Source organism: Ursus maritimus, unplaced genomic scaffold (assembly GCF_017311325.1).
Source record: "Ursus maritimus isolate PB19 unplaced genomic scaffold, ASM1731132v1 scaffold_27, whole genome shotgun sequence".
NCBI classification, from domain to species: domain Eukaryota; kingdom Metazoa; phylum Chordata; class Mammalia; order Carnivora; family Ursidae; genus Ursus; species Ursus maritimus.
In genome coordinates, this window is record NW_024425230.1 from 22,032,492 (window position 1) to 22,056,203 (window position 23,712).

Genomic DNA, 23,712 nt, shown 5'->3' on the forward strand with positions numbered 1-23,712 from the left:
CACCCCCCCCCCCCCCCCCGAAAACCTTTCTATTTTGGAATCTTTGGGCCTGTAGTTTGCCTGTGGTAGATGAGACCGGTGACACACACAGAGCCATCAAACACATGGGTACCAGAGATGAGGGAAAAAGTAATCCTGTGGAATGGCTACTTTTTCTTTTCAGGGGCCCTTTTGTTCAGGGAGTAGAGGCTTGGTTCCCAGCAAGTCTGAGGCTACCAGCTTCTTGCTTAAATTTGGGCGTCCCTACTACCAGGAGATGATGCTTTTACAAAACTCCATGGGAGGGACTCCTTGAGGATGCTGTGTGAACAAAGAGGAGTCCTGTCCCTCTTTCTTCTTAGCCTCTGGGTTCTGTTGCTTTCTAACAAAATCTAGTGCCCAGTGAGTACAAAGATCTGTTTGCAAGTAAGGAAAGGGAAAGGGGGTGCTGGTTACAGAGTATCAGTTTTTGTCTCAGTTCTCAGCTCTGTTTAAACTTTGTTGCCTATACCTAGTTTCCCTGTGTATCATCTCAGTCAGCTGACCAGTGCTGCCTAATCCCAACTCCCTCCCCTTTTATCCCCTCTTCTTTTTATCTTTAAAAATAACAGCTTTATTGATATAAAATTCATATGGCATGCAATTCACCTATTTAAGCACACACTTCAGTGGTTTTTAGTATATTCAGAGTTATAGCCCCTTTTCTTTCTTTCTTTCTTTCTTTTTTTTTTCTTTTTTTTTTTTTTAAGATTTTATTTATTTATTCGACAGAGATAGAGACAGCCAGCGAGAGAGGGAACACAAGCAGGGGGAGTGGGAGAGGAAGAAGCAGGCTCATAGCGGAAGAGTCTGATGTGGGGCTCGATCCCGTAACGCCGGGATCACGCCCTGAGCCGAAGGCAGACGCTTAACCGCTGTGCCACCCAGGTGCCCCTATAGCCCCTTTTCTTAAGACTGAAGACTCCTCTTTGCATTGCTCTTCCCTGTGGTTCTCGGAGATAGCCCTCCCTCTTTGCTGGTGTCACACTGATCCCACCCTCAAGGCGGTTGACGTGGGGACGTTGGCCAGTAGGCACTTTCCACCAGTCCCGTATAGAACTTCGCCCTGCAGGAGTCCAGGACTCACAGACAAGTGCTACTTTGGGCAGACCCCTTCCCACTGGCAAGGCCCCATCACCACTCAGGGTCTCTCTGCTTACAAAAAGTTTTAAAAAGTGAAACATAAATTATGTTGCAAACCTGCCAACTGCTTAACTAGTAATAAACCTGCTCAGGAATCTGTGACTATCCTTAAGCAATCTTATTTCTGGACAGGTGAGCCTGTCAACTCATTCCCCCTTTCTGATGGTGGATTACCTTTCAATAAACACACTGGAGGTTATACAGAGACAGTGGAGAATGAGCAATTATATAACATGTCAGGTGGTGGCAAGGGCTTTGAAGAGAAAGCAAGCAAAGGAGTGAGATTGATGATGAGGGTGGGGATTGGCATGTTATGTACACTGGTCTGGAAGGCTCCTGACGAAGGGATATTTGAGTAAAGAGCTGGTGGCAGTGATGATTGAGCCCCTGGAGATCTGAGAGGAAGGACATTCCAAGCAGAGGGAACAGTAGACTCAAAGGCTCTGAGCAGGGGCATGCTTGAGGGAAGCGTGGAGGCCTGTGTCCACCTGGAGGCAACTGGGTGACAGAGAGGTGTGGGGGACAGAGGCCATGGAGGCTGCCCTGCGTGAAGGCTGGAGTTCACCCTGCGGGAGATGGAACTGTGTTCGAGGAGAGGAAGGGTGTGATCTGATGGGTGTTTTAAGAGCAGCACTCTGGCTGCTGTGTTGAGAATGAGCAGCAGAGACAAGGGTGACAGGCTTTTGTGGGGACCCAGGAGAGATGATGATGGTTGGAGGCAGTGGGAAATCGTTGCATCTGGCGATATTTTGAAGGAGCTCTTGACAGGATTTGCTTTGGATTGGAATCAGGGTATGAAGGCAAGAGAGCACTCAAGTATGCCGAGTCTGGCCTAAGCGACTGGAAGGACAGAGTGGTCACCTGCTATAGGGGGGAAATCTAGAGACTCTGGACATACTAAGTTTGAGGTGCCTATGCAAGTAGAAACCCAAATCTAGAATTGATGGGATACCAGTTCAGTAATTTAGGGAGTACCTATAGTGGGGCTTATGAAATAGCAGAAGAGAGAATATTTACTGAAATAACTACAGCAAAAGTAAAAGTTATGTTCTGAGAGGAGTAAGGGAATCAAAAGTGAGCATAAAGGAGTACACTAACGTGTCCCCAGTCACAGAAAGTTCCTTTCCCTTCCTTGCCTATAGGAAGCCAGTGCCCTCGAGGAGCCTTCTGTGGCACCCAGATGTGTGGCTGCCAGGTGTTTGCAGTGGGTCGTGTGTGGGGGCACTCGAGAGCAGGGGCTGGGCCTTCCCTTCACGTCCTCAGTGCCAGGCATGTCTTGGCATCTGGTAAATGTTTGATGGCTGAGCTAACCACCCACCCACCTGCCTACCTGTCTTCCTTTCTCTCTCCCTCCTTCTCTTTCTTCCTTCCTTCACTATCTTTTTTTTCCTAAGGTCTTATTTATTTATTTATTTATTTAGATTTTATTTATTTGACAGAGACAGAGACAGCCAGCGAGAGAGGGAACACAAGCAGGGGGAGTGGGAGAGGAAGAAGCAGGCTCATAGCAGAGGAGCCTGATGCGGGGCTCGATCCCACAACGCCGGGATCACGCCCTGAGCTGAAGGCAGACGCTTAACCGCTGTGCCACCCAGGCGCCCCACCTAAGGTTTTATTTTTAAGTAATCCCTACACCCAATGTGGGCTCGAACTCACAACACTGAGATCAAGCATCATATGCTCCACCAGCTGAGCCAGCCAGGTCCTCCTGACCCTCTCCTTTCTGAGCCCAAGTTCTCCATGTGTAAAATGAAGAGGTTGGACTGGGCCAGTGCACTGGAATCAATGGGGAGGCTTTAAAAAAAAGTGCAGTGATCCATCCCAGACTGGTGGACTCTCGATTCCGTAGTAGGAGCCTGGGGTTCTGTGTTTGAAAGTCACTCCCCATGTTGTTCTTTTGCAGTCAGACCAGGAGCAGTCTGCAGACGTGTGTTTGGAAGCCACTGGACCAGATCATTTCTGAGGTCCCCTTCAGCTCTAACATCCTGTGAGTCCTGTTAGAATGTTTGCAATATAATTCTCTTCCTGGAAAGTGGGATTTTTGGTTGGGGTGGAAGGGCCTGGAGGAGGAGAGGAGAAGCTGCCTCTGGGGGTGAAGGGCACCTTGGGCAGGACAAATAGGGGCAGGTGTGTTAGGTGGGGTTTGGGGAGGCATTGAAGAACCGTCCTGAAAGGGACCATTGGGAGGGACCTATGAGTAGTGACAGTTTACCTGCCCCCTGGGAACCACATGTATTAGGTCTCCGAAATAGAGGTAAAGGACACGACCCCAACTTTGGAGAGGCTTATAGGCTGATGAGAAGCCTCAGGATCCCATCCCACCGTGGGAATCGCTGCCATAGTGGAAGTGGGGGGAGGAGGAGGGCAGGGGACTGGTGTCGCAGCACTCAGAGAAGGCCTATGGAGAAGGTGGAGGAGGAGTTCTCGGGCAGATCTGTGTTGGGGGCCAGTGGGGTGGGGTATCAGGTATTCTGTAGTCAGGAGAAACAGCCCAGGCCCTGACACAGAGGAGTCTGTGAGAACCACCAGAGAATGAAAGGCACCCTGGGAAGTGGCTGGAGAGGTGGGCAGAGACCAGATGGGAACAGGCTCTCCACTCTGACTGGTGACGTGGAGCTATCTCCTGAAGGGGCAGGTATCTTGAGGAGCACATCTCTGTGGCAGAGTGTGTGCTGGAGGGGGCTAAGACCAGATGGAAGAGAAGGCAAGCGAAAAGCTTTGCTGTTTTGCCTGGGTCCATTGTCCACTGGGGCACCTGCTTTCTTGTACTGTAGAGCATCTCTTTGGGCTGCCCTTTGCTGACGATTTGAGTACCGGGTGCTTCGGGAAATGAAGCCCCAGCTGCTGACCAGCTCAACACCTGTGCCCTGGGGCCCCTGAGACCCACAAGCAGGCCTCAGGTGTGTACTTGGGGGCAGGGCCAGGTTTATGGGAAAGAGTCTGCTTGTCCACTTCAGAAGTTTTGTGTAGAAATCCATCGTTTTAGGTTAATTTGCCCGGCCATCGTAGCCTGGCCTGTTCACGGACTTAGAGATCCTTCATGTTAGTTTGATTGTACATGATAAATGAAGCGTGCCCAAGATCTTCTCGTAGGTAATTGTGGACAGCATTGGGGCGAAAACTGTTCTTGGGCTTTACCATTCCTTACTCTTCTTGCTCTACTGGTCCTGGCCTGGGGCTTCATTCTGGTTTTCCCATGTCATTTGGTTTCACGGAGCTCCCTTCTCTACCACCCATGGGCTCGATGTCTTGCTGTCATCATTGTTCAGCCAGAGTCCAGCTAAAGCTCCTGCAAGTAACGGCACAGCAGCTTACTCTCACGCTTGCTCGCTTGTTCTGTCTTTCCCCTTGCCTAGCTTCCATTCCTGGGACAGAAGTTCCCCCATCTGGCCACCCACCCAGGCATTTTCTCACACTCTCAACTGCTTCTAAGTAAGCATGCGAGTTCGCTCGCTTGCTTTGTCTGTGCACCATACAGCTTGGCTTATTCTTTGCTCTGTTTTCCCCTGGAATGCTCCTTCTAAAAGAGAAAGCTGAGGGTAACTTCCACTTACCCCTTTGTAAACTCTTAACTGTTACAACGATAATTGAACATGTGTTATTGAATGAATAGATTATAATGAACAGATTATCTCAGCACGTAAGCCGTATTCAGTCATGTGGGGGAGCAGGGTAAAGAGTACCCACAGGTTATAAAATACACACACATCCATCCTGCTAGCCTTTATCCAATAAGCAATGGCAAATTCAAGGAAACTGATTTTTTCGGTTTCCCAGTCCATTGTTCCTTGAATCTTCCTGCCTTTAACTCTCATTGTATAAATCTGTAACATGTTGTTTGCTTCCTTGTCTTATTAAACAATATACTGAATAGAGATTAGATTTTTCTTTATGTTTTTGGAGTGCCTCTGTCCCCTTGATGTCCTGTTTCTGAACTTCTATTAATCTACCATTACTGAACTTAATATTGTTAAGGGAAACAGATGACCATGTTTAATGTTATTTGAAATTCAAAGCCTTCGATGCTGAGGGAAAGGAAGCTCATAGGTTTTGTGACAATTCCTTGTTCTTAGTTCCTCAGAGCCTTTTTTTTTTTTTTTAAATTTCTGGATACAAATAAGTGTGGCTGTTACTACATTTATATATTTTACGTGTAACAACTTCAGTGTATTTTTTCTTTTTTTTTCCAAGATTTTATTTATTTGAGAGAGAGAGAGAGCATGACCTGGGGGGGAGGGGCAGAGTGAGAGGGAGAAGCGGACTCCCCGCTGAGCAGGGAGCCTGATGCAGGACGCCATCCCAGGACCCTGAGATCATGACCCGAGCCGAAGACAGATGCTTAACAACTGAGCCACCCAGGCGCCCCTTCAGTGTATTTTCTGACTAATGGGTAAAGTTATCTTGTTATTTGTCTACATCTTTATTACAAACTTCAGGATGCTTCCCTTTCCTCTCTAGTATTTTGAGGTGTGAGGTATGATAAATGTGCGTGTCAGTCATCCTCTCCCTCTCCTCTAAACCTTCATCTCTCCAGAATAAAAGAGTTCTAATTTTTAAGCTCTTATTAGAAAGCTCTTCCATCTACTTTATAACTTCAGTCTTACCTCTTAGGACCTCTTCCTACGTGGCTATGTCTTTCTTAAGGTGCAGGGAACCAAAACTGAACAGCGTATCCGGCTGTGGACACTGAGTGGTTTTGAGTAAGGGCCGGATCCCAAGTTGTATTTTGTTTCCAGTATTCTTTCTGATAATGCCCAGTGTTTTCTGGGCCTTTTGTGATGAAACATGCAATGTTGGCTGATGGCCAGCCCTCTTTATTGAACAGCATAGCTGAGAACCCATTATTCTAAAAGTGCCATTAGGATTGCTTTTCCCTAAATGTTCCTTCACATTGGCCTCCGCTGATTCTCCTTTACCATAATTTCACCCCTTCATGCAGCCTCCTGAGAACTCATTGTCTTTTAATTTTGCATTTTGATTTCTGCAACAGTTTAAGACCATTTGCAATCTTGAAGGTGTCGCTTCATTGCTTGGCGGTGTATTTATTGAGTACCTAATGGAGAATGCAGTGGCGAATGAGACAGACAAGCTTCTTCCCTCATGAAGCTTATAGCCTAATATTCTGCTAGATCATTGGTTCCCAAAGCATTTTGGATATGAGACCTCCTTTTTAAATTAATTTTTTCTCAGGCCCTCATTTGGTAGTGGTAGGTATGTATGTGATACATATGTATGTGTGCATTTATTATGTATTATATATGTATATATTAACCCACCGAGCCACCCAGGCGCCCCAGTAGTGATGGGTTTTATTTCTGTTTTGTTTTGTTTTTTGAGAAGGTGGGCGAGGGTCAGAGGGAGAGAGAGAGAGAGAATCCCAAACAGGCTCCTTCCGCAGCTCAGAGCTCGATGTGGGGCTCGATCCCACAACCCTGAGGTCATGACCCTAGCTGAAATCAAGAACGGGACGCTCAGCTGACTGAGCCATCCGGGTGTCCCAATAGTGGTGTATTTAATGGCTGGTCATTGGGACCACATATGTAGCTACAATTGGGTCCACCTATGGGAGGGGGAACTACCATTCCAGGTAATTTATGAAAGTATTAAGCTCGAGTCCAGAACTGGTCCATGAGTTTAAAACTCCACTGTTTGTGGTTCCCCATAAGTGACAATCACACTCTCTCTCACACACACATGCATGCAACATACATTCACCCAAGTTGTATGGAATTCAGTTGTTCTAAAATTGTTTTTTGGTGACGTTTTGACATTTTGAGTCTGTGGAGATTCTGCCTACTAGTTCTGCCATAATCCTATTGTTCCTACCCCCTCAAAGACTTCTAACAGACTAATTAGGCCTGATGAGATCCTTCCAGAATTAAGGTGTTCCCTCTCCCTCATCTGTTGACATGTTTACGGAAGTGTTTGATAACATTTCTTGGGCAAGTAGTAGATCCTGTAATAAACAATAGGGATCTGTCTGTCTGTCTATCTGTGTATTTTCAGTGTCCAGATCTCCCTGCAGAGAAGCTCATCAGGAGAGGGCACAGTGCCTCCTGACAGCCCTGGTGCTGCTCTCCACACCCGTGGGGCGGCATACGTGGTAGCAAGGGTAGCCCAGGCCACAGGAACGGGGGGCCTGCCGTGCCCGGCAGCTGGGCCCCTCTAGATCACTTGCTGAGCTTACCATGCCTGGACCTCCTCTGTTCGGATGCTTCGGGGGTACTCCCTGCTGAGTGCTCCGCAGGGTGAGCAGGCTTTCTAGGTGGAGGCCAGACCCAGGCTCTGGTCCCAGATGCTGTCCCTGGCAAACTGGGCAGTGCGGCGTGAGATTTGTGCTTCCCAGCCTGCAGCAGGTTGCAGACACTGGCATGCTGAGGCTTTCCATTTGGACTACACTTTTCATGTCAGTTAAGTTCTTAGTTCACTGATTTTCTAGCCGGTGCTCTCCTGCTGAGTCATGCCAGATGTGCTTTAAGGATTTTATATTAGTGATGTTTGGAGTCCTCAGTAAAAAGCTTCTCAAATGTCTTGGCCTTCCTAATTTCTTCTTCTTTGTGTGTATTAAAAATATAATTTAATAAAATTACATAAGCAGTACAACTTGAAATAAATAGTTGGAATAAATAATTTGAAAAAGCAGATAAACAAAAGAAAGAAAATAATCTCATCATCTGTTGAGATACTTTTAAGATGTTAGTGTTCCTCTAGCGCTTTTCATAAACACTGTATATAATAAAAATCTTTTGTTTTAAATAGAGATTGTACTGTCTATACACTACAGTATCCTTTCCCCCTACTTTGTATCAGGAGTATTTCTCATAGCTGAAACTACTGTGCTCTAATGATGTCTAGTATTTAATGTGTTAATATACTATAATTTATTGAACAAATTTTCTTTTTTTTTATTATTATGGTATGTTTGTCACCATACAGTACATCAGTTTTTGATGTAGTGTTCCATGATTCATTATTTGCATAGAACACCCAGTGCTCCATGCAATACTTAATACCTGTCACTGGGCTGGCCCATCCCCCACCCCTTCCCTCTAACACCCTCAGTTTGTTTCCCAGAGTCCATAGTCTCTCGTGTTGAGCCAATTTTCTATCGTTGGAACTTTGTGTCTCATTTTTTGTTATGAAGTAATTTTGTTATAAATAACTCTGCAGTGATTATCTTTGTCACATGCACCTGTATTTCCTTAGGATAAATTTCTGTAAGTGGGATTATTGAGCCGTATGTATGCATTGCTAAATTGCCCTTAAGACAGGGTTTATCAGTTTATACTGTCTTCAAAATGCTTACATTGCAGGGGTCCCTGGGGGGCTCAGGTGGTTAAGTGTCTGACTCTTGAGCTCAGCTCAGGTCTTGATCTCACGGTTGTGAGTTTGAGCCCTGCCTTGGGCTTCATGCTGGGCATGGAGCCTACTTTAAAGAAAAAAAGAGAAAGAAATGGAATGTTTACTTTGCCATATCTGCCAATACCAGGAATTATTACTTTTTAAAAATTTTATTTACTTATTTAAGAGAGGGCACGAGAGAGAGAGAGAAAGAGAGAGAGAGCGAGCAAGCACGTGAACACAAGCAGAGGGAGCAGCAGGGAGAGGGAGAAACAGACTCCCCGCTGAGCAGGGAACCCGACACCCGGGCATCATCCCAGGACCCTGAGATCATGACCTGAGCCAAAGGCAGGCGCTTAACTGACTGAGCCTCCCAAGTGCCCCCAGGAATTTTTGAAAACTTTGGTCAATTTGGTAAGCCACATTGGTCAAATGGCTTCTCATTATTTTAATCTGTATTTCTCTAATTTCTTGTGAGGTAGCAGCTTTTTTTTTATGTATTCACTGTCCACTTGTGTTTCTTTTTTTTACTTGTGTGCTCACCACTTTTGCTCATTTTCCTAGTGGGCTGCTTATCTTTTACTTACTGCCTCGTAAGGGCCTTCTCTATAAGTAAAGACAAGAATGGGAGTTACTGTCACGTTACAGATACTCCAGTGCTGGCAGATTTTTGATGACTAGAACTTTTTATTGGTGGTCTTTTTCTGTACAGTTTCTTCCTTTGCTTTGATAACAGGGTACATTTTGATTAATTTCTCTTCTCTACTTATAAGCAATGTGACACTTCCTTTAGGACAAGGTTTAAAGAAATACAAATAGGTAGGTACACCATGAGTCCCTTATTCACTGCTATTGATTGCTGCTGTTTTCGGTTTTCCCTACTGTGAGTAAATAGAAAACAGGACTTGATCTTTGGCTTTTTAAAATGTCAGCTTTGGTATTTAAGATCCAAAGGTTAGAAAGGTTTTTCCTGCTGCTGATGCTGAGCTGCCAGACCATTTCCCTGCTCTGATTTTCCCAGCCAAACATACCTTGCCTTCTCTCTGACCATTCTCAGCCAATCCCTGAGATTTCCCTGTATGGAGAACCTTACTTCTTCTGATGTCGTCTCTCTCTGCTATAAGCTCCTGTGACTTCACACCAGCTTTTCTCAGCTCCTTAAAAAGACCAATCCACTCTGCCCTTCTCCCTCAATCTTTTTGTCCCCTAGACTGTAAAAAAAAAAAGGGGGGGGAGAGGGAAAGAAATAAACTTACACAGCAAATATCACAGAGGCATTTCCGTACAGTTAGGATCCACCTGCCTAATGTTTTACTTGGTTTGGGGATGTTAGTGCTCGCACTGATAGCCAGTATATTCTGCTTGCTTATGGGCTCCTCTTCCCAGGAGGCAGTCATTTGTGTCAAGGAACTTTACACCTCATTTCAAAGAGATATCTTGCCAATCATATTTAGTTTAGATAATTGGTATTTCACTTTATTATTGTCTACCATAATTGGATATATTCCCAGAGGTGGGTATTTTTCATTTTCTGTGAGAACTCTGAAGCAGGCAGATGTGTTTTGTTGGGGGTTGGGGGGGCAAGAAACCAAACCTGCAAACCTGTTGATCCCAGGGGGTGGTAACAGGTATACCTCTGCTATGCCATCTGCTCCCCTGTGGTTCTTTTTAAAAAAATTTTTTTTAAATATTTATTTATTTGAGAGAGAGAGAGAAAAAAAAAAAAACTGTGAGTGGGGGAGGGGCAGAGGGAGAGGGAGAGAGAATCCTCAAGCACTTTCTGCTGAGTGCAGAGCCTCATGCAGGGCTGGATCCCAGGACCCCAAGATCATGACCGGAGCCGAAATCAAGAGGCAGATGCTCAACTGACTGAGCCACCCAGGTGCCTCTCCCCTGTGGTTTTAAATGTTTTTTTCCCCTTTTATTTACCCCTTTTTAAATTATAAAAGCAATCTATCAGCACAAAAAGAGTTTTGAAAAAATAACCCACCAGTAATCCCACCCCCCTGCATAATTAGTTTTCTCTTTCTTTTAATCTTGGCTCAAATGCATAGTTAGTTTTACATATGTTCTAGTCTGACAGTGTTTTGGTATTAGTCGTTTTTTTTTTTTTTTTTAACTGAACACTATGAGTGATTTTTTTTTAAGATTTTTAATTTTGGGGGACACATGGGTGGCTCAGTAGGTTAAACGTCTGCCTTCGGCTCAGGTCATGATCCCAGAGTCCTGGGATCAAGCCCCATGTCAAGCTCCCTGCTCAGCAGGGAGTCTGCTTCTCCCTCTCCCTCTGCCTTCCACTCCCCCCAGCCGTGCTTTCTCTCTGTCTCTCAAATAAGTAAATAAAATCTTAAAAGAAATTATTAAAAAAAGATTTTTTTATTTTTAAGTAAACTCTACCCCCAGCGTGGGGCTAGAACTCCACAACCCTGAGATCAAGAGTTGCACGCTCCACTGACAGAGCCAGCCAGGCGCCTTAGCACTATAAGTAATTTTCCATGTTGCTGTGCAAGTGTCATAATTAGGATTTTTAATGGCTGCATAATAGTCTATCAATTATTTAATCATTCCCTGTTCTTGGACATTTAGATTCTGTGTGTGTGTTTGTCTCTTTTGTGTTGTTTTAATAATGCTGTATATTTTTGTATATAGCTTTTGGGGATTTTTGTTCTTAGGCTAAGAACATTGGCCTTAGGGTTCCTGGACCTCAGGATTTGCCACCTGTCTGGTTCTGTGCAGCCACTGTAGTGCTTTCTGAAGGAGTCTTGTCGTTCTGCATCCAGACAGGTTTTCAGTATAAGCATGGGGCAAGAAATACACAAGCAAGGCTCTGAGGTGTTGAAACAGATGGAGGATTTGTGGCCGAACAAGGGAGATGGTGGGGTTTTTCTTCCTCTTTCCAGCAGGTTGGAGCCAGCTAGCTGAGCGTTACAGGGATTTCCTGACGGGAGGCCTCTTTCCTAGGCCTTGGCTTTCCTCTGTCACATCAGTGCTGTGGTTCTGCTCCAGAGCGTGACGGAAACAGCTGGATTGTCTTCTCTTTGTCTATTAAGTTAAAATAAAATTTGGGACTTCCCTGACACTGTTCCCTGGCCCATTTGATAACCACGTGAGGCTTTGAGAGTCCCTCTGCCCCTCACATTTCATGATCCATTTGCCAGCCAATAACAGTTTTAGGTGAAAATGAAGGATTCAAGCAGACACTGACTAGAGAAAAAAAAGGCCTACAAGATGATATAATTTGCTGGAGTTTATTTATGAGACAGTTAGCATAAATCTTGGTAATAGCAAATCATCTTGGATTTGATTGGATTCATTCAGCAAAAATCCAAAATTACAAAATTAATGATTAAATACTAGGAGTTAAATTAGCAGAAGTTATAGCTACATCTCATCTATGAATCAGAAGTTTTCCAAAGAAAAGAGGTGCTAAGCCATGCTTGTTTTTTTGTTTTTTAAGGTCTCAGTGATTGGTTTTTTGCTAGTGCCCATGATTAGGGAGTGTCGATAGTCTCTGAGGGATTGAGGGAGTGTGGTATGAGTGCTCTCTCTTTCTTGGCTGTGCAGTCAGCCAGGAATTTCCAGGTATTGATGTTTAGGGCTGGCCTGACGGGCTTGTCACTGCATATAAACCTCTTTCCACCCCTCCCCCGATGTCCAGCATTTTGGAAACCTGTTGGGGTAAAAGTCAGGTGTGTGGCTTCCCAGAGTCTGGGGGTTCCTGTATGTGCGTCCTGGCTGTGTGCGTGTTAGTGTGATGAAGATGATGCTGGCCGGAGTCCAGGGGGATCCTGGGGAATCACCGATTCTGTTCTGTTTCTATTGTAGCCCTTGCCAGCATCCAGCCATGGGGGACATGAAAACTCCAGATTTTGATGACCTTCTGGCTGCGTTTGACATCCCAGACCCCACCAGCCTTGATGCCAAGGAGGCCATCCAGACACCCAGTGAGGAGAATGAGAGTCCCCTCAAACCTCCAGGCATGTGCATGGATGAGAGTGTGTCCTTGTCTCACTCAGGATCATCCTCAGATGTGCCGGCCGTGAGTGTCATTGTCAAGAACACCAGCCGCCAGGAGTCGTTTGACGCGGAGAAAGACCACATTGCTCCCAGCCTCCTACACAATGGATTCCGGGGCTCGGACCTGCCTCCAGATCCTCACAACCTGGGTCACAACTGTGGGAAGTTTGATTCCACTTTCATGAACGGAGACAGTGCCAGGAGTTTCCCTGGCAAGCTAGAACCTTCCAAGTCAGAGCCGTTACCGACCTTTAACCAGTTCAGTCCAATCTCTAGCCCAGAACCTGAGGATGCCATCAAAGATAATGGGTTTGGAATGAAGCCCAAGCACTCTGACGGTTATTTTCCACCCCCTCCTGGGTGTGGGCCTGTGGGGGGCCCAGTCCTGGAGGCTCTGGCTAAGTTTCCAGTCCCAGAGCTCCATATGTTTGATCACTTCTGTAAGAAGGAGCCCAAGCCGGAACCTCTGCCCTTGGGGAGTCAACAGGAGCAGGAGCGAGGTGGGCAGAAGGTGGGGGAGCCTCACAAGGAGCTGGATGCCAGTCGATTCTTTGGGGAAGCTTTGGAATTCAACAGCCACCCCAGCAACAGTATTGGAGAGCCGAAGGGGCTTGCCCTGGAACTTGGTACTTGCTCGTCAGTCCCCCCTAGGCAGCGTCTGAAGCCAGCTCACTCCAAGCTTTCCTCTTGTGTTGCAGCTTTGGTGGCCCTGCAGGCCAAAAGAGTGGCCAGTGTCACCAAAGAGGATCAGGCCGGCCACGCAAAGGATCCCTCAGGGCCCACTAAAGAGGGCTCCAAAGGTAGCCCCAAAATGCCTAAGTCACCAAAGAGTCCCCGGAGCCCTCTGGAGGCCACTAGAAAGAATATCAAGCCATCAGACAGCCCTCGGAGCATCTGCAGTGACAGCAGCAGCAAAGGCTCCCCTTCAGTGGCTGCCAGCTCCCCACCAGCAATTCCCAAAGTTAGAATCAAAACCATTAAGACGTCATCGGGGGAAATCAAACGGACTGTCACGAGGATCCTGCCAGACCCCGACGATCCCAGTAAGTCCCCCGTTGGATCACCCCTAGGGAGTGCCGTTGCCGAGGCCCCGAGCGAGGCGCCAGAGGACGAGATCACTGCCTTGCCGGCAGTGGCGCACTCTCCTGAGGTGGGCTCAAATTCCGGGAGCCCCCAGGGTGACAAGAAAGGGGACGAGAGCATGCCCAAGGCCAGCGAATCTGCATCTCCCTGTGGCAGCTCCGGGTCCCGGGTCCCAAAGGGGGCTGCCCCCGGCTCACAGACAGGCAAGAAGCCACAGCAGAGCGCGGCGCTGCAGGCCTCCGCCCTGGCCCCTGCCAACCTCCTGCCCAAGGCCGTGCACCTGGCCAACCTGAACCTCGTCCCCCACAGTGTTGCCGCGTCCGTGACGGCCAAGTCCTCGGCGCAGCGGCGGAGCCAGCCTCAGCTCCCGCAGATGTCGGTGCCCCTGGTCCACCAGGTGAAGAAGGCCGCCCCGCTGGTTGTGGAGGTCTTCAACAAGGTCCTCCACAGCTCCAACCCCGTGCCCCTCTACGCGCCAAATCTCAGCCCACCCGCGGACAGCAGGATCCATGTGCCGGCCAGTGGCTACTGCTGCCTGGAGTGTGGGGACGCGTTTGCCTTAGAGAAGAGCCTGAGCCAGCACTACGGCCGGCGGAGCGTCCACATCGAGGTGCTGTGCACTCTGTGCTCCCAGACGCTGCTCTTCTTCAACAAGTGCAGCCTGCTCCGGCACGCCCGCGACCACAAGAGCAAGGGGCTGGTCATGCAGTGCTCGCAGCTGCTCGTGAAGCCCATCTCCGTGGACCAGATGTTTGTGGCAGCCCCTGCCAACTCCCCGGCACCAGCAGCCCCGGCGCCCCCGGCCTCCCCCAAACCCGGCCTCACTTCGGGCACTGCCAGCCCAACCCTCCCAGCTCTGCCGCTCTACCCGGACCCCGTGAGGCTCATCCGGCACGGAATCAAGTGTCTCGAGTGTCACAGGCAGATACGCGACTACATGGCTATGGCTGCACATTTCCAGAGGACGACGGAGGAAACCGAGGGGCTGGTAAGCAGACCCTTCCTGCGATGGCTGTCAGACCCCTGGTTTTCACGAGCTCCATGATTGGGCATGGAGAAAAGCTCCCTGATGCAGGGGCACTAGGAGTCTTAGAAGAAGACGTCTGGCTTGATGGTTAGTGACCCTCCGGAATGCATAGTGCTTGGTGTTTACTGGGGAAAGGGTCCTGCCCCCAACTCAGGGGAGACTCGGAAGATTGACCATCTGTGTCTGTGGGCACGCCGCACATTCTGATCAGCTCCCGCTACTGGGCGGGTGGGCGGGGCCCACGGTCCTGCCTGGGCTGGGCTCTGCTGGACGGCCCCCTGGTCTCTGGGAGGTGTCAGCACGGGCTTTGCACGTGCCCAGAGAACTTGGGGGGCCGAGGTAGGTGCATCACCACCCGGCACCTGAGTCTGTACTCTCAGAACCGGGTGTTTATGGAGTTGTTCCCTGTGGGGAGACTGCAGTAGGGCCGAGGCGGGGCTGAGGAAGGAGAGTAGCTGGGCATGCAGGCTGTGGCAGAGGCTTATGGGGCCTCTTTCATTTGCGTCCCCGGCACTCTAGGAAGACAGCCACGTTTCTCTGCTTGTTCCAATTCTTGGTTACGCCGATGAGATTGGTTTTTGTTTTTTTGAGGACAGTCTCTGCTGCAAACACCCTTTAGCACTGTCTATGTTGGTGGCTGTCTGTACTCACCAGGTCCTGTGGATGTAGGCCTCTAGAAGGTTCTCTTCCTCCTTCTCCTCCTCCAGGTGACTCTTCACAATCCAGCCAAGCCCGCCCCTCCCTGAACTGCCCGAAGCCAGGGCTGCAGAGGCCTGGGAGGAAAGCAAAGCAGCTCGTTTTACTGTGGTTCAGCAGGGGCCTGTGCACCTGTCTGGTGGGCGAGGAGCTTTGCGCAGGTGTTCTGAGCACGCACGGTGTGGAGGGAGGCTCCCTTGTCTGGCCCAGGGGTGCTGGTGGGAGTGAGTCGCACTGATCCTCCAGGGGCTCGCATGGCTCAGCAGGGACAGGGCTCACCGCCCACCTGCTGCAGTGTGAGGCAGACGAAGTCTGGGGCTAAAAGGCTTGTAGACAGGGTTGCACAGGGTGCCGTGGACGGATTAGCTCACGGTGACTCGGGGCAGAGGACAGGTGATGCGTGGCCGGGACATTTGAGTTGGACCTGCAAGAAGAGTTGGGGGGAGGGTGTTCCAGGTTTAGGGAACAGAGGTGCGGGAAAGAGCAGAGCGTGCTTGAGGAGCAGAGTTGTGGAGCCTGGGGAGCGCTGGGGAGGAGACATGAGGTGGAGTTTGGTGGCCTGTGGCCCTTGTGCGAGGTGCTGTAAGCTCTCTGTCCCCTCCCATCTTCACCTTCTCTCCTCAGTTTGCATTGTGCTTCTGAGGAGTCAGATGGAGTGTGGCGACCCCGGCCCTTTGCTTTGGGGCTTCGGTCTTCTTGCTGTTCCCCGCATGGCTGTGCCCACATAGCTGTCCCCGCATAGCTGACCACTTCTTCTAGGTCATGTGATCAGAACCGTTGTCAGCAGAGGTCTGATGCTTGGTGTTTGTCCACACTGTTCCTTACCTGTCTTCTAAAATCTGAGCCCTCAGAGGTTGGGGTGTAGGATCCCCGGCTGACACCCCTCCCATCCTGCATCTTCTCCTCTAGTGGGAGCTGGGCCCCAGACAAGAAAGGGAGAGGGGACCCAGGAAGGCCGTCAGGCTTCTCTCAGCCCAGCGCAGATCCCTCACAAAATCTCCTGCCAGTAAATGTGGTCTTAGAGTCTCAGGGAAAGGGCAAGGTTTGAGGTCTGGGGTCAAAACCTAACCTTGCTGGCTGGTGGTTTCCTGAGACAGTACCCAGGCTTCAGGCCATATGCAGGGAAGGGGGTACATGGATGGAGTGGGTCTGGGCTTCACTCTAGTTGGTGTAGGGACTGTAGGGGAGCACACGCAGGCCTTCCGACTTCTCCCCTGCACTGGATACGCCTCCCCCTGCAGGGGCGGCGGGGGGGGCTTCCTGCATTCCCAGCCACCTTGTTGGGATGTCAGCATAGACAGACTGCTTCTTCTTGGTCTTAAGCTTTTATTTAACTATAATGTCATTGTCACAACCAACAAAATGAACAGTTCCTTAATGTTATCTAATACAAGTCCATATATAAGTTTTCCTTTCATGTCAAAATGATCTTTTTATAGTTGGGCTTGTTTGTTTTTTTAAATATTTTTTTATTATGTTAGTCACCATACAGTACATCCCTGGTTTTTGATGTAAAGTTCGATGATTCATTAGTTGCGTATAACACCCAGTGCACCATGCAATACGTGTCCTCCTTACTACCCATCACCAGCCTATCCCATTCCCCTACCCCCTCCGCTCCAAAGGCCTCAGTTTGTTTCTCAGAGTCCATAGTCTCTCATGCTTCTCTCCCCCGTCTGATTACTCCCCCTTCTTTATCCCTTTCTTCTCCTACCGATCTTCCTAGTTCTTATGTTCCATAGATGAGAGAAACCATATAATTGTCTTTCTCTGCTTGACTTATTTCACTAAGCATTATCTCCTCCAGTGCCGTCCATGTTGCAGCAAATGTTGAGAAATCGTTCTTCTTGATAGCTGAGTAATATTCCATTGTATATATGGACCACATCTTCTTAATCCAGTCATCTGTTGAAGGGCATCTCGGCTCCTTCCACGATTTAGCTATTGTGGACAGAGCTGCTATGAACATTGGGGTGCATATGGTAGTTGGGCTTGTTTTGAATCAGGATCCAAACAGGGACCACATGTTAGCATTTGTTCTTGTCTTTTAAATTTCTTAGTCTAGAACTATACCACTTCCCACTCTACCCTGCCAGACCCCCCCCACTTTGTTTTTCATATCATTGATTGGTTGAGGAAACTGGTTCATGTGTCCTGAGAATTTTTCAGGATGATTATAGGTTTGACTGATGCTTCCTTATACAATTAATTCATTCTTCAATACCCCATATATTTTATCTGTCGATCAGAAATTCGCAATAAAGACTAGAAATAGGCAGTTTTGCAGAGGGGAGTATCATGTTCTTCATATTTCATGACTTCAGGGAGGCACAGAGTCCTTGATTGTCTCAGTTTTAATGATACTAAACATGATCAGTGAGTTTGGGTGGGGATGTTCTGGTTCCTTCATTGTAAAGTTCCCTATCTTTCACCTAATTATTTTAGTGCTCATTAATAATTGCTCCTTGAGTCAGTAATTTTATTAGGAGTTGAAGAAGGGTGTTTTGTAATTTTATTATTTCTTTCTCAGTTATTAGTTGGAATTCTGTGCAAACTATCTTTCCTTCTTTGATGAGGACAATGTGGTTACCTTGAAATATGGTTTATGTTGGAAAAGGGGATATATACTTAATTTGTTTCCCTTAGTTAACAGTTTTTACAGTAGTGAGTTGATGTCCTAATAGTCTCAAGTAGTGTATCAAGAGTCTGTCCTCTATTGTTTAAAAAAAAAATTGTGGTAAAATTCACATAGCATTAGTTTACCATTTTCACCATTTTTAAGTGTACAGTTCGGTAGCGTTAAGTACATTCACACTGTTGTGCAATCAGTTTTCAGAACTCTTGTCATCTTGCAAAACTGAAACTCTATACCCATTAAACAGCTCCCCATTCCCCCCTCCCTCCTGCCGCTGGCAACCAGCCTTCTGCTTTCTGTCTATGAATTTCATTCCATGTACCTCACATAGTGGAATCGTACAGTGCTTGTTTTTTTGGAACTGGCTTATTGCCCTTGACGTAATGTCCTCAGGCTCACCTATATTGTGGCATGTGACTGGATTTCCTTCCTTTTCAAGGCTGAATAGTATTCCATTGCATGTTTATACCGCATTTTGTTTATCCCCTCATCCATTGATGGACACTGGGGTTGCTTCCACCCCTTGGGTATTGCTTGAATAGTGCTGCTGTGAACATGGTGTACGAATATCTTTTGGAGAATCTGCTTTCCATTCTTCCAGGCATGTACACAGAAGTGGAATGGCTAGATCATATGGTAAATCTATTTTTAATCTTTTGAGGAAACCCCCCCCTTGCTGTTTTCCACAGCGGCTGCACCATTTCACATTCCTGCCAACAGTGCACGAGGGTTCCAATTTCTCCACATCCTTGCCAACACCTGTCATTTTCTGTTTTGTCTGTTTGTTTGTTTGCTTGCCTTCGATGATAGGCACTCTAATGGGCGTGAGGTGGCCTCCTCTGTTGTCCTTACAGTGAACTCATTGGTTTTCATGTGTTTGGTGTGTTGTGGTCAGTTGCTTTTCCACGGTCAGGCTGTTTCATCTTTGGTCGTGGAGCCCCGTCAGGCTGGCCCCTACGTCCTGTGGACATGAACTCATGAAGCCTGAGAAGCTTCCTTACTTTCAGTCCCAACAAGATATCCTGGGTACATTTCTTGTGCTTAACTTGGGATCGGCCATCCTCCCAAGAGCCAGGTTTCTTGCAGTGAGGAGTGGCATTTAGACGTTGCATTCTGGGTACCAGAGATGCTTGCTGGGCGTGTCTGCTACTAGGCCTTTGCAGTGGCCAGAGCTGAGAAGTAGATGTTTTTATTGTATTTATTTATTTATTGAAAAAGTTTTATTTATTTAATCTCTACACTCAGTGTGGGGCTCAGACTTGTGACCCTGAGATCAAGAGTTGCATGCTTTTCTCACTGAGCCAGCCAAGGCACCCCAAGAAGTATATGTATTTTTTTTAAAGATTTTATTTATTTGAGAGAGAGAATGAGTGAGCAAGAGAGAGCACAAGCCGGCGGGGGGGGGAGAGGGAGAAGCAGACTCCCTTGCTGAGCAGGGAGACGACACAGGGCTCGATCCCAGGACCCTGAGATCATGACCTGAACCAAAGGCAGACACTTAACCAACTGAGCCACCCAGGCACCCCAGAAGTGTACGTATTTAAGAAGGAGAAATTGGGGGTGGAGCACATGACACTTGATCTTGAGGTTGTGAGTTTGAGCTCCACATTAGGCATGGAGCCTACTTTAAAAAAAAAAAGGGAAGAAAAATCATGAGTTTATACTGTTATTCAAATGTAAAATTATGGAGTTTTTATGTAACTGATTTTATACTGAAAATCTTGGTTCCTAAGATTTTCCTACCACACGTACATATATACATGCAAATTTTGAAATATCAATATCAATATTATTTTTAACATTAGGACAACTACATAAAATCAAGGGTGTATTTGTAGTTTGTTCTGCTCTTGGAGTAGATCACAGTAAGGATGTGTAAGTCAAAATACTGCATTTTTAAGGTCACTGAGAACAAGTCTTTTTTCTATATGGTTATGTCACCAACTTGATACATTGTTAAGTTATCTAGTTTCTGTTTTTCAATTTTTAGGGAATGCTGTTTTTCTAGTTTTTATATACATATAAAGATTTATTTAAGAGAACGAGCGAGCAAGAGTGTGCATGCATGTGCGTGCCTGCGTGTGTGCTGGTGGGGAGGGAGAGAGGGAGAGGGAAAGAGAGAATCTTTAACAGACTCTGTGCTGAGCTCTGAGCCCGATGTGGGGCTTGATCTTACAACCCTGAGATCATGACCTGAGCTGAAACCAAGAGTTGGGCACTTAACTGACTGTGCCACCCAGCACCCTTAATTTTATATGATTTTAAAACTGTGGGGCCCAGGGTGTGCCTGGGCGGCTCAGTCTGTTAAGCCTCTGACTCTTGGTTTTCGGCTCAGGTCAAGATCCTCAGGGTCATGGGATTGAACCCCACATCGGGCTGCACGCTGAGTGTGGCTTCTGCTTCCTCTCTCCCTCTCCTTCTCTCTCTTCCCCTCCCCGCTTCTTTCCCCTTCACCTCCTTCTCAAATAAATAAACCTTAAAAAAAAAAAAAAGGACCCGGTGACAGGCGTTGGAATTAAAAAGCAAAAACAACAAAAACGAAAACCCCTGTGTAAAACGTTTATGTGATTCCAAGCTTAAAACTACATTGACAGGGTCCTCCCTGAAGTCTTGGAAATCCCTGTTGCTTTCACTCTGTTTGCTCCTGCCCCATAAGTGACCATTTCTGTTCACTTGTGGTTTCTCTCTGCCTGGCTCCTGTTCTGCAAATATGTATGGGTGTGCCTGTGTGTATGGGGGGGGGGGGTCATCCTCCCGCCTTTCTTATTTACTGTTGTGTACCCAAAGTAATATTTTTTTTAAAAAAGGCTTTTTATTACAGAATGTCTCAAACATGTGTAAAAGTGGACAGAAGAATATAACAAACCTTCCCTTAACAATTACAACTCCTGGCCCATCTCGTTTTATGTATTTTGTCACCCATCCTTCCCCACTCATGGATTATTTCTAAACAAATCCCGACATCACCGCATCTGTAATAGTTCAGTGTGATCTATAAAATATGAGGTTTTCCTTTCAAAAAAACATGGATATAATATCACATTTCAAAACTAGTAATAATGATAATTTCTTATTATTATCAAACCTTAATACCATTTGTCAGATGTCCCAATATCATTATCAAGTTAGTGTTCAAATATCTCTGATTGTTTCACTTCTCTTTGCAGTTGGCTTGCTTGAATCAGGGTCTAAATAAGTGCTATACATTGCAATGTGAAAATTTCTCTTAAACTTCTTTTAATGTATAAGTTTCCTTTTTCTCTCTGTTTTTCCCTTGAAATCTGTTGAAAAAACTGGGTTTTGTGTCCTGTAGAGGCTCCATGTTCTGGACTTTGCTTTTCCTGTCCTCCCTAACACCTCGTCCCTCTGAGCAACTCCTCTGGGCCCAGGTCAGCGGCCCGCAGTGCAGAGCGAGCACAGTGGTCCCCTTTTGACCCAGAAGGGCCTCTGCTGACGCAGGCGCCCACGCAGTCTGCTGCTTCCCCCCAGGCCGTCTGCGCTGTGCCCACTAGAGCAGTGGGGCTGCAGGACTTCTCCCCGCCCCAGTTCTCTCCTGAGTCTGGGAGTGAAGGTGCTCTTGCTCACTCGGCCCTTTTCCGTGGGCTTGTGTGGTCAGCTGTGGCTCTGGACACCCCTGAGTGGGCAGACAGGGCTGAGGGCACGGACGCTGGGAAGACTGTGCTGTCCGCCTGCCCTGGGGTCTTCTGAGGGCCAGTCAGTTCTGCTCTGGAAGTCCCTGAGCCACCAGACTAGAGGTGTCAAGCGGGAACCGTCTCTGCCACGTGAGGGCAGAGGCCCTGGTGGGTCTGACAGGGTAGTGGGGTCTGAGACTTGAAGCAGTGCCTTTGGCCTCTGGAAAGGAAAAGCTGGTCTGCTAAGCCTGAGGGAAGGAATGCTCACAGTCCTAGAAGCGGGACTGATCTTTGGAAACATAGCGTCGGTTCTGTCTCTGATGAATAAGGTGAGAGGCAAAGCTTGCTTGGGTGTATCAACACTTTTAACGCAGCCTGGGGGTGTCAGGGATCCTGGGAGGGTTGGAAGAGAGCGTGGTTTGGGGGGGCGGGGGATGGCTGTTCTGACCCCTGTTCTAGGAGAGCCAGACCACTGTGGTTGTGGAGCCGAGAGCTGGAAGCACCTGTGGCACCTGCATGACCTGTTTTCTTGGTGTTTGTTCCTAGACTTGCCAGGTGTGCCAGATGCTGCTGCCCAACCAGTGTAGCTTTTGCGCCCACCAGCGGATCCACGCCCACAAGTCCCCCTACTGCTGCCCGGAGTGCGGGGCCCTCTGTCGCTCTGCCTACTTCCAGACCCACGTGAAGGAAAATTGCTTGCACTATGCCCGCAAGGTGGGCTACAGGTGGGTGCTGCCTGGCGTGCTGTCCTGGGGAGGCCCAGGGGCCGGTCCTCTTCTTGGGCCGGAACTCATTTCAGGATGAGCCTGGGCCCCAGCCCTCGTAAGTCAGTAATGTTAGCTGGTATTTGGATAGGTGTTTTTATTTTTAGAGAACAAGAAGAAGCAGGGGGGCAAGAATAAAGAGATAAAAAAAATTAAACATGAAAAAGGAGCTTTGAAGGGACGGTTTGGGGAGATTAGTTTGGTTTTTAAAAGTATATAAGGTCAGTTTGCTTACGGAGTTACTGTGTTCAGCATATTAAAGTACCGTTACAATAACACATTTACTAATTGCAGTACTTTCACATGTTCTCAATTTGCATCAACAACCAGAACTGCAAGGTGTGAGGGGCTCTCGGACGTTTACGTTGATGAGCTTCTGTCCATTTGTGAGAAACAAGCACAACCTGAAAATGGAAAAATGATCAGCCTCATAGTAAAACCAAAACTGTTTTAAACTGAGTCTCCTTCACGTGTCAAATAAATGTAGGCAAGAAGTCATTTTCAGGAAAAAGATCAAAATGGGGAGGAAAACGCCCTCCCAGACATGTTGATCTCTAGCTTTTACAGCCTCTTGGTGAGGCCCCTTTACTGATGTACTATCTTCGGGACTTTCTGCATCTTCTGATGTTCTTACGTTATCACTTGCACACCTGAAAATTAATTTTGTCCAAATTTAGAAAGGTTTCCTTCTCTTTGGTATTTAAGAAAAATATTTAGTTCATCGAATAACTTTCTTTTCGAGTACTTATTGTGGTCGTTAGCACTGTGCTAGACACTCAGGGTACCAAGGGGGTTGAGACAGAGTTGCCGTCAGGGGCCTCAGTGTGGTAGGTCGCAGACCTGCACAAGTGATGGTAACGCAGAGCGGTAAGGCCCACAGTAGGCAGTGGTCAGGGAAGCTCACAGAGGAGTTAGTAGGTTTTCTGGCACGCGAAAGGGGGAGAGCATGTCTGGCAAGGGTATGCGCAGGGATGCCAGTACACACGAAAGGTTACAGGAACGGTGAACATCTTGTGGGGGGCAAGATGAATGGGGGCGTGGTGGGACATGAGACCAGGGCATGAGTAGGGCCAGGACCAGGCGAGACCTTGTAGTCCTTGGCAGACACTTAGACTTTCTCCAGTGGACAGTGGGGGGCTTCAGATGGTTCTGGAGGAGGGGGTGGTCTGGCTAGACCAGTGCTTCAGGAAGATCGCTCTGGGAAGCTGATGTGTGTTAGGGGAGAGCCCAGAGACTAGTTGGGAGGCGGGTGTGGTGGTCCACATGAGAGGCTGGGGGCTGTGGGGATGGAGAGAAGGTAGACCTGGAAGAGCTTTAGGGAGTAGAAGCATTAAAGCTTGATGGTAGCTGGCAGAC

The 23,712-nt window shown here is 47.7% G+C and overlaps 1 protein-coding gene across 2 annotated transcripts in view; it reads left to right on the forward strand.

The window, feature by feature from the left end:
• Window positions 1-23,712, forward strand: part of ZNF592 (zinc finger protein 592) — a 46,967-nt gene that overhangs the window by 14,502 nt on the left and 8,753 nt on the right. Inside the window, exons 2-4 of one of the 2 annotated variants that reach the window (XM_040642837.1) lie at window positions 3,065-3,148; window positions 12,328-14,590; window positions 22,139-22,317. In XM_040642837.1, coding sequence (XP_040498771.1) covers window positions 12,347-14,590; window positions 22,139-22,317 — 2,423 coding nt within the window. In that variant the 5' untranslated portion in view covers window positions 3,065-3,148; window positions 12,328-12,346. The remainder of the gene's footprint in view (window positions 1-3,064; window positions 3,149-12,327; window positions 14,591-22,138; window positions 22,318-23,712) is intronic. The other variant, XM_040642838.1, reaches the window with a different exon arrangement.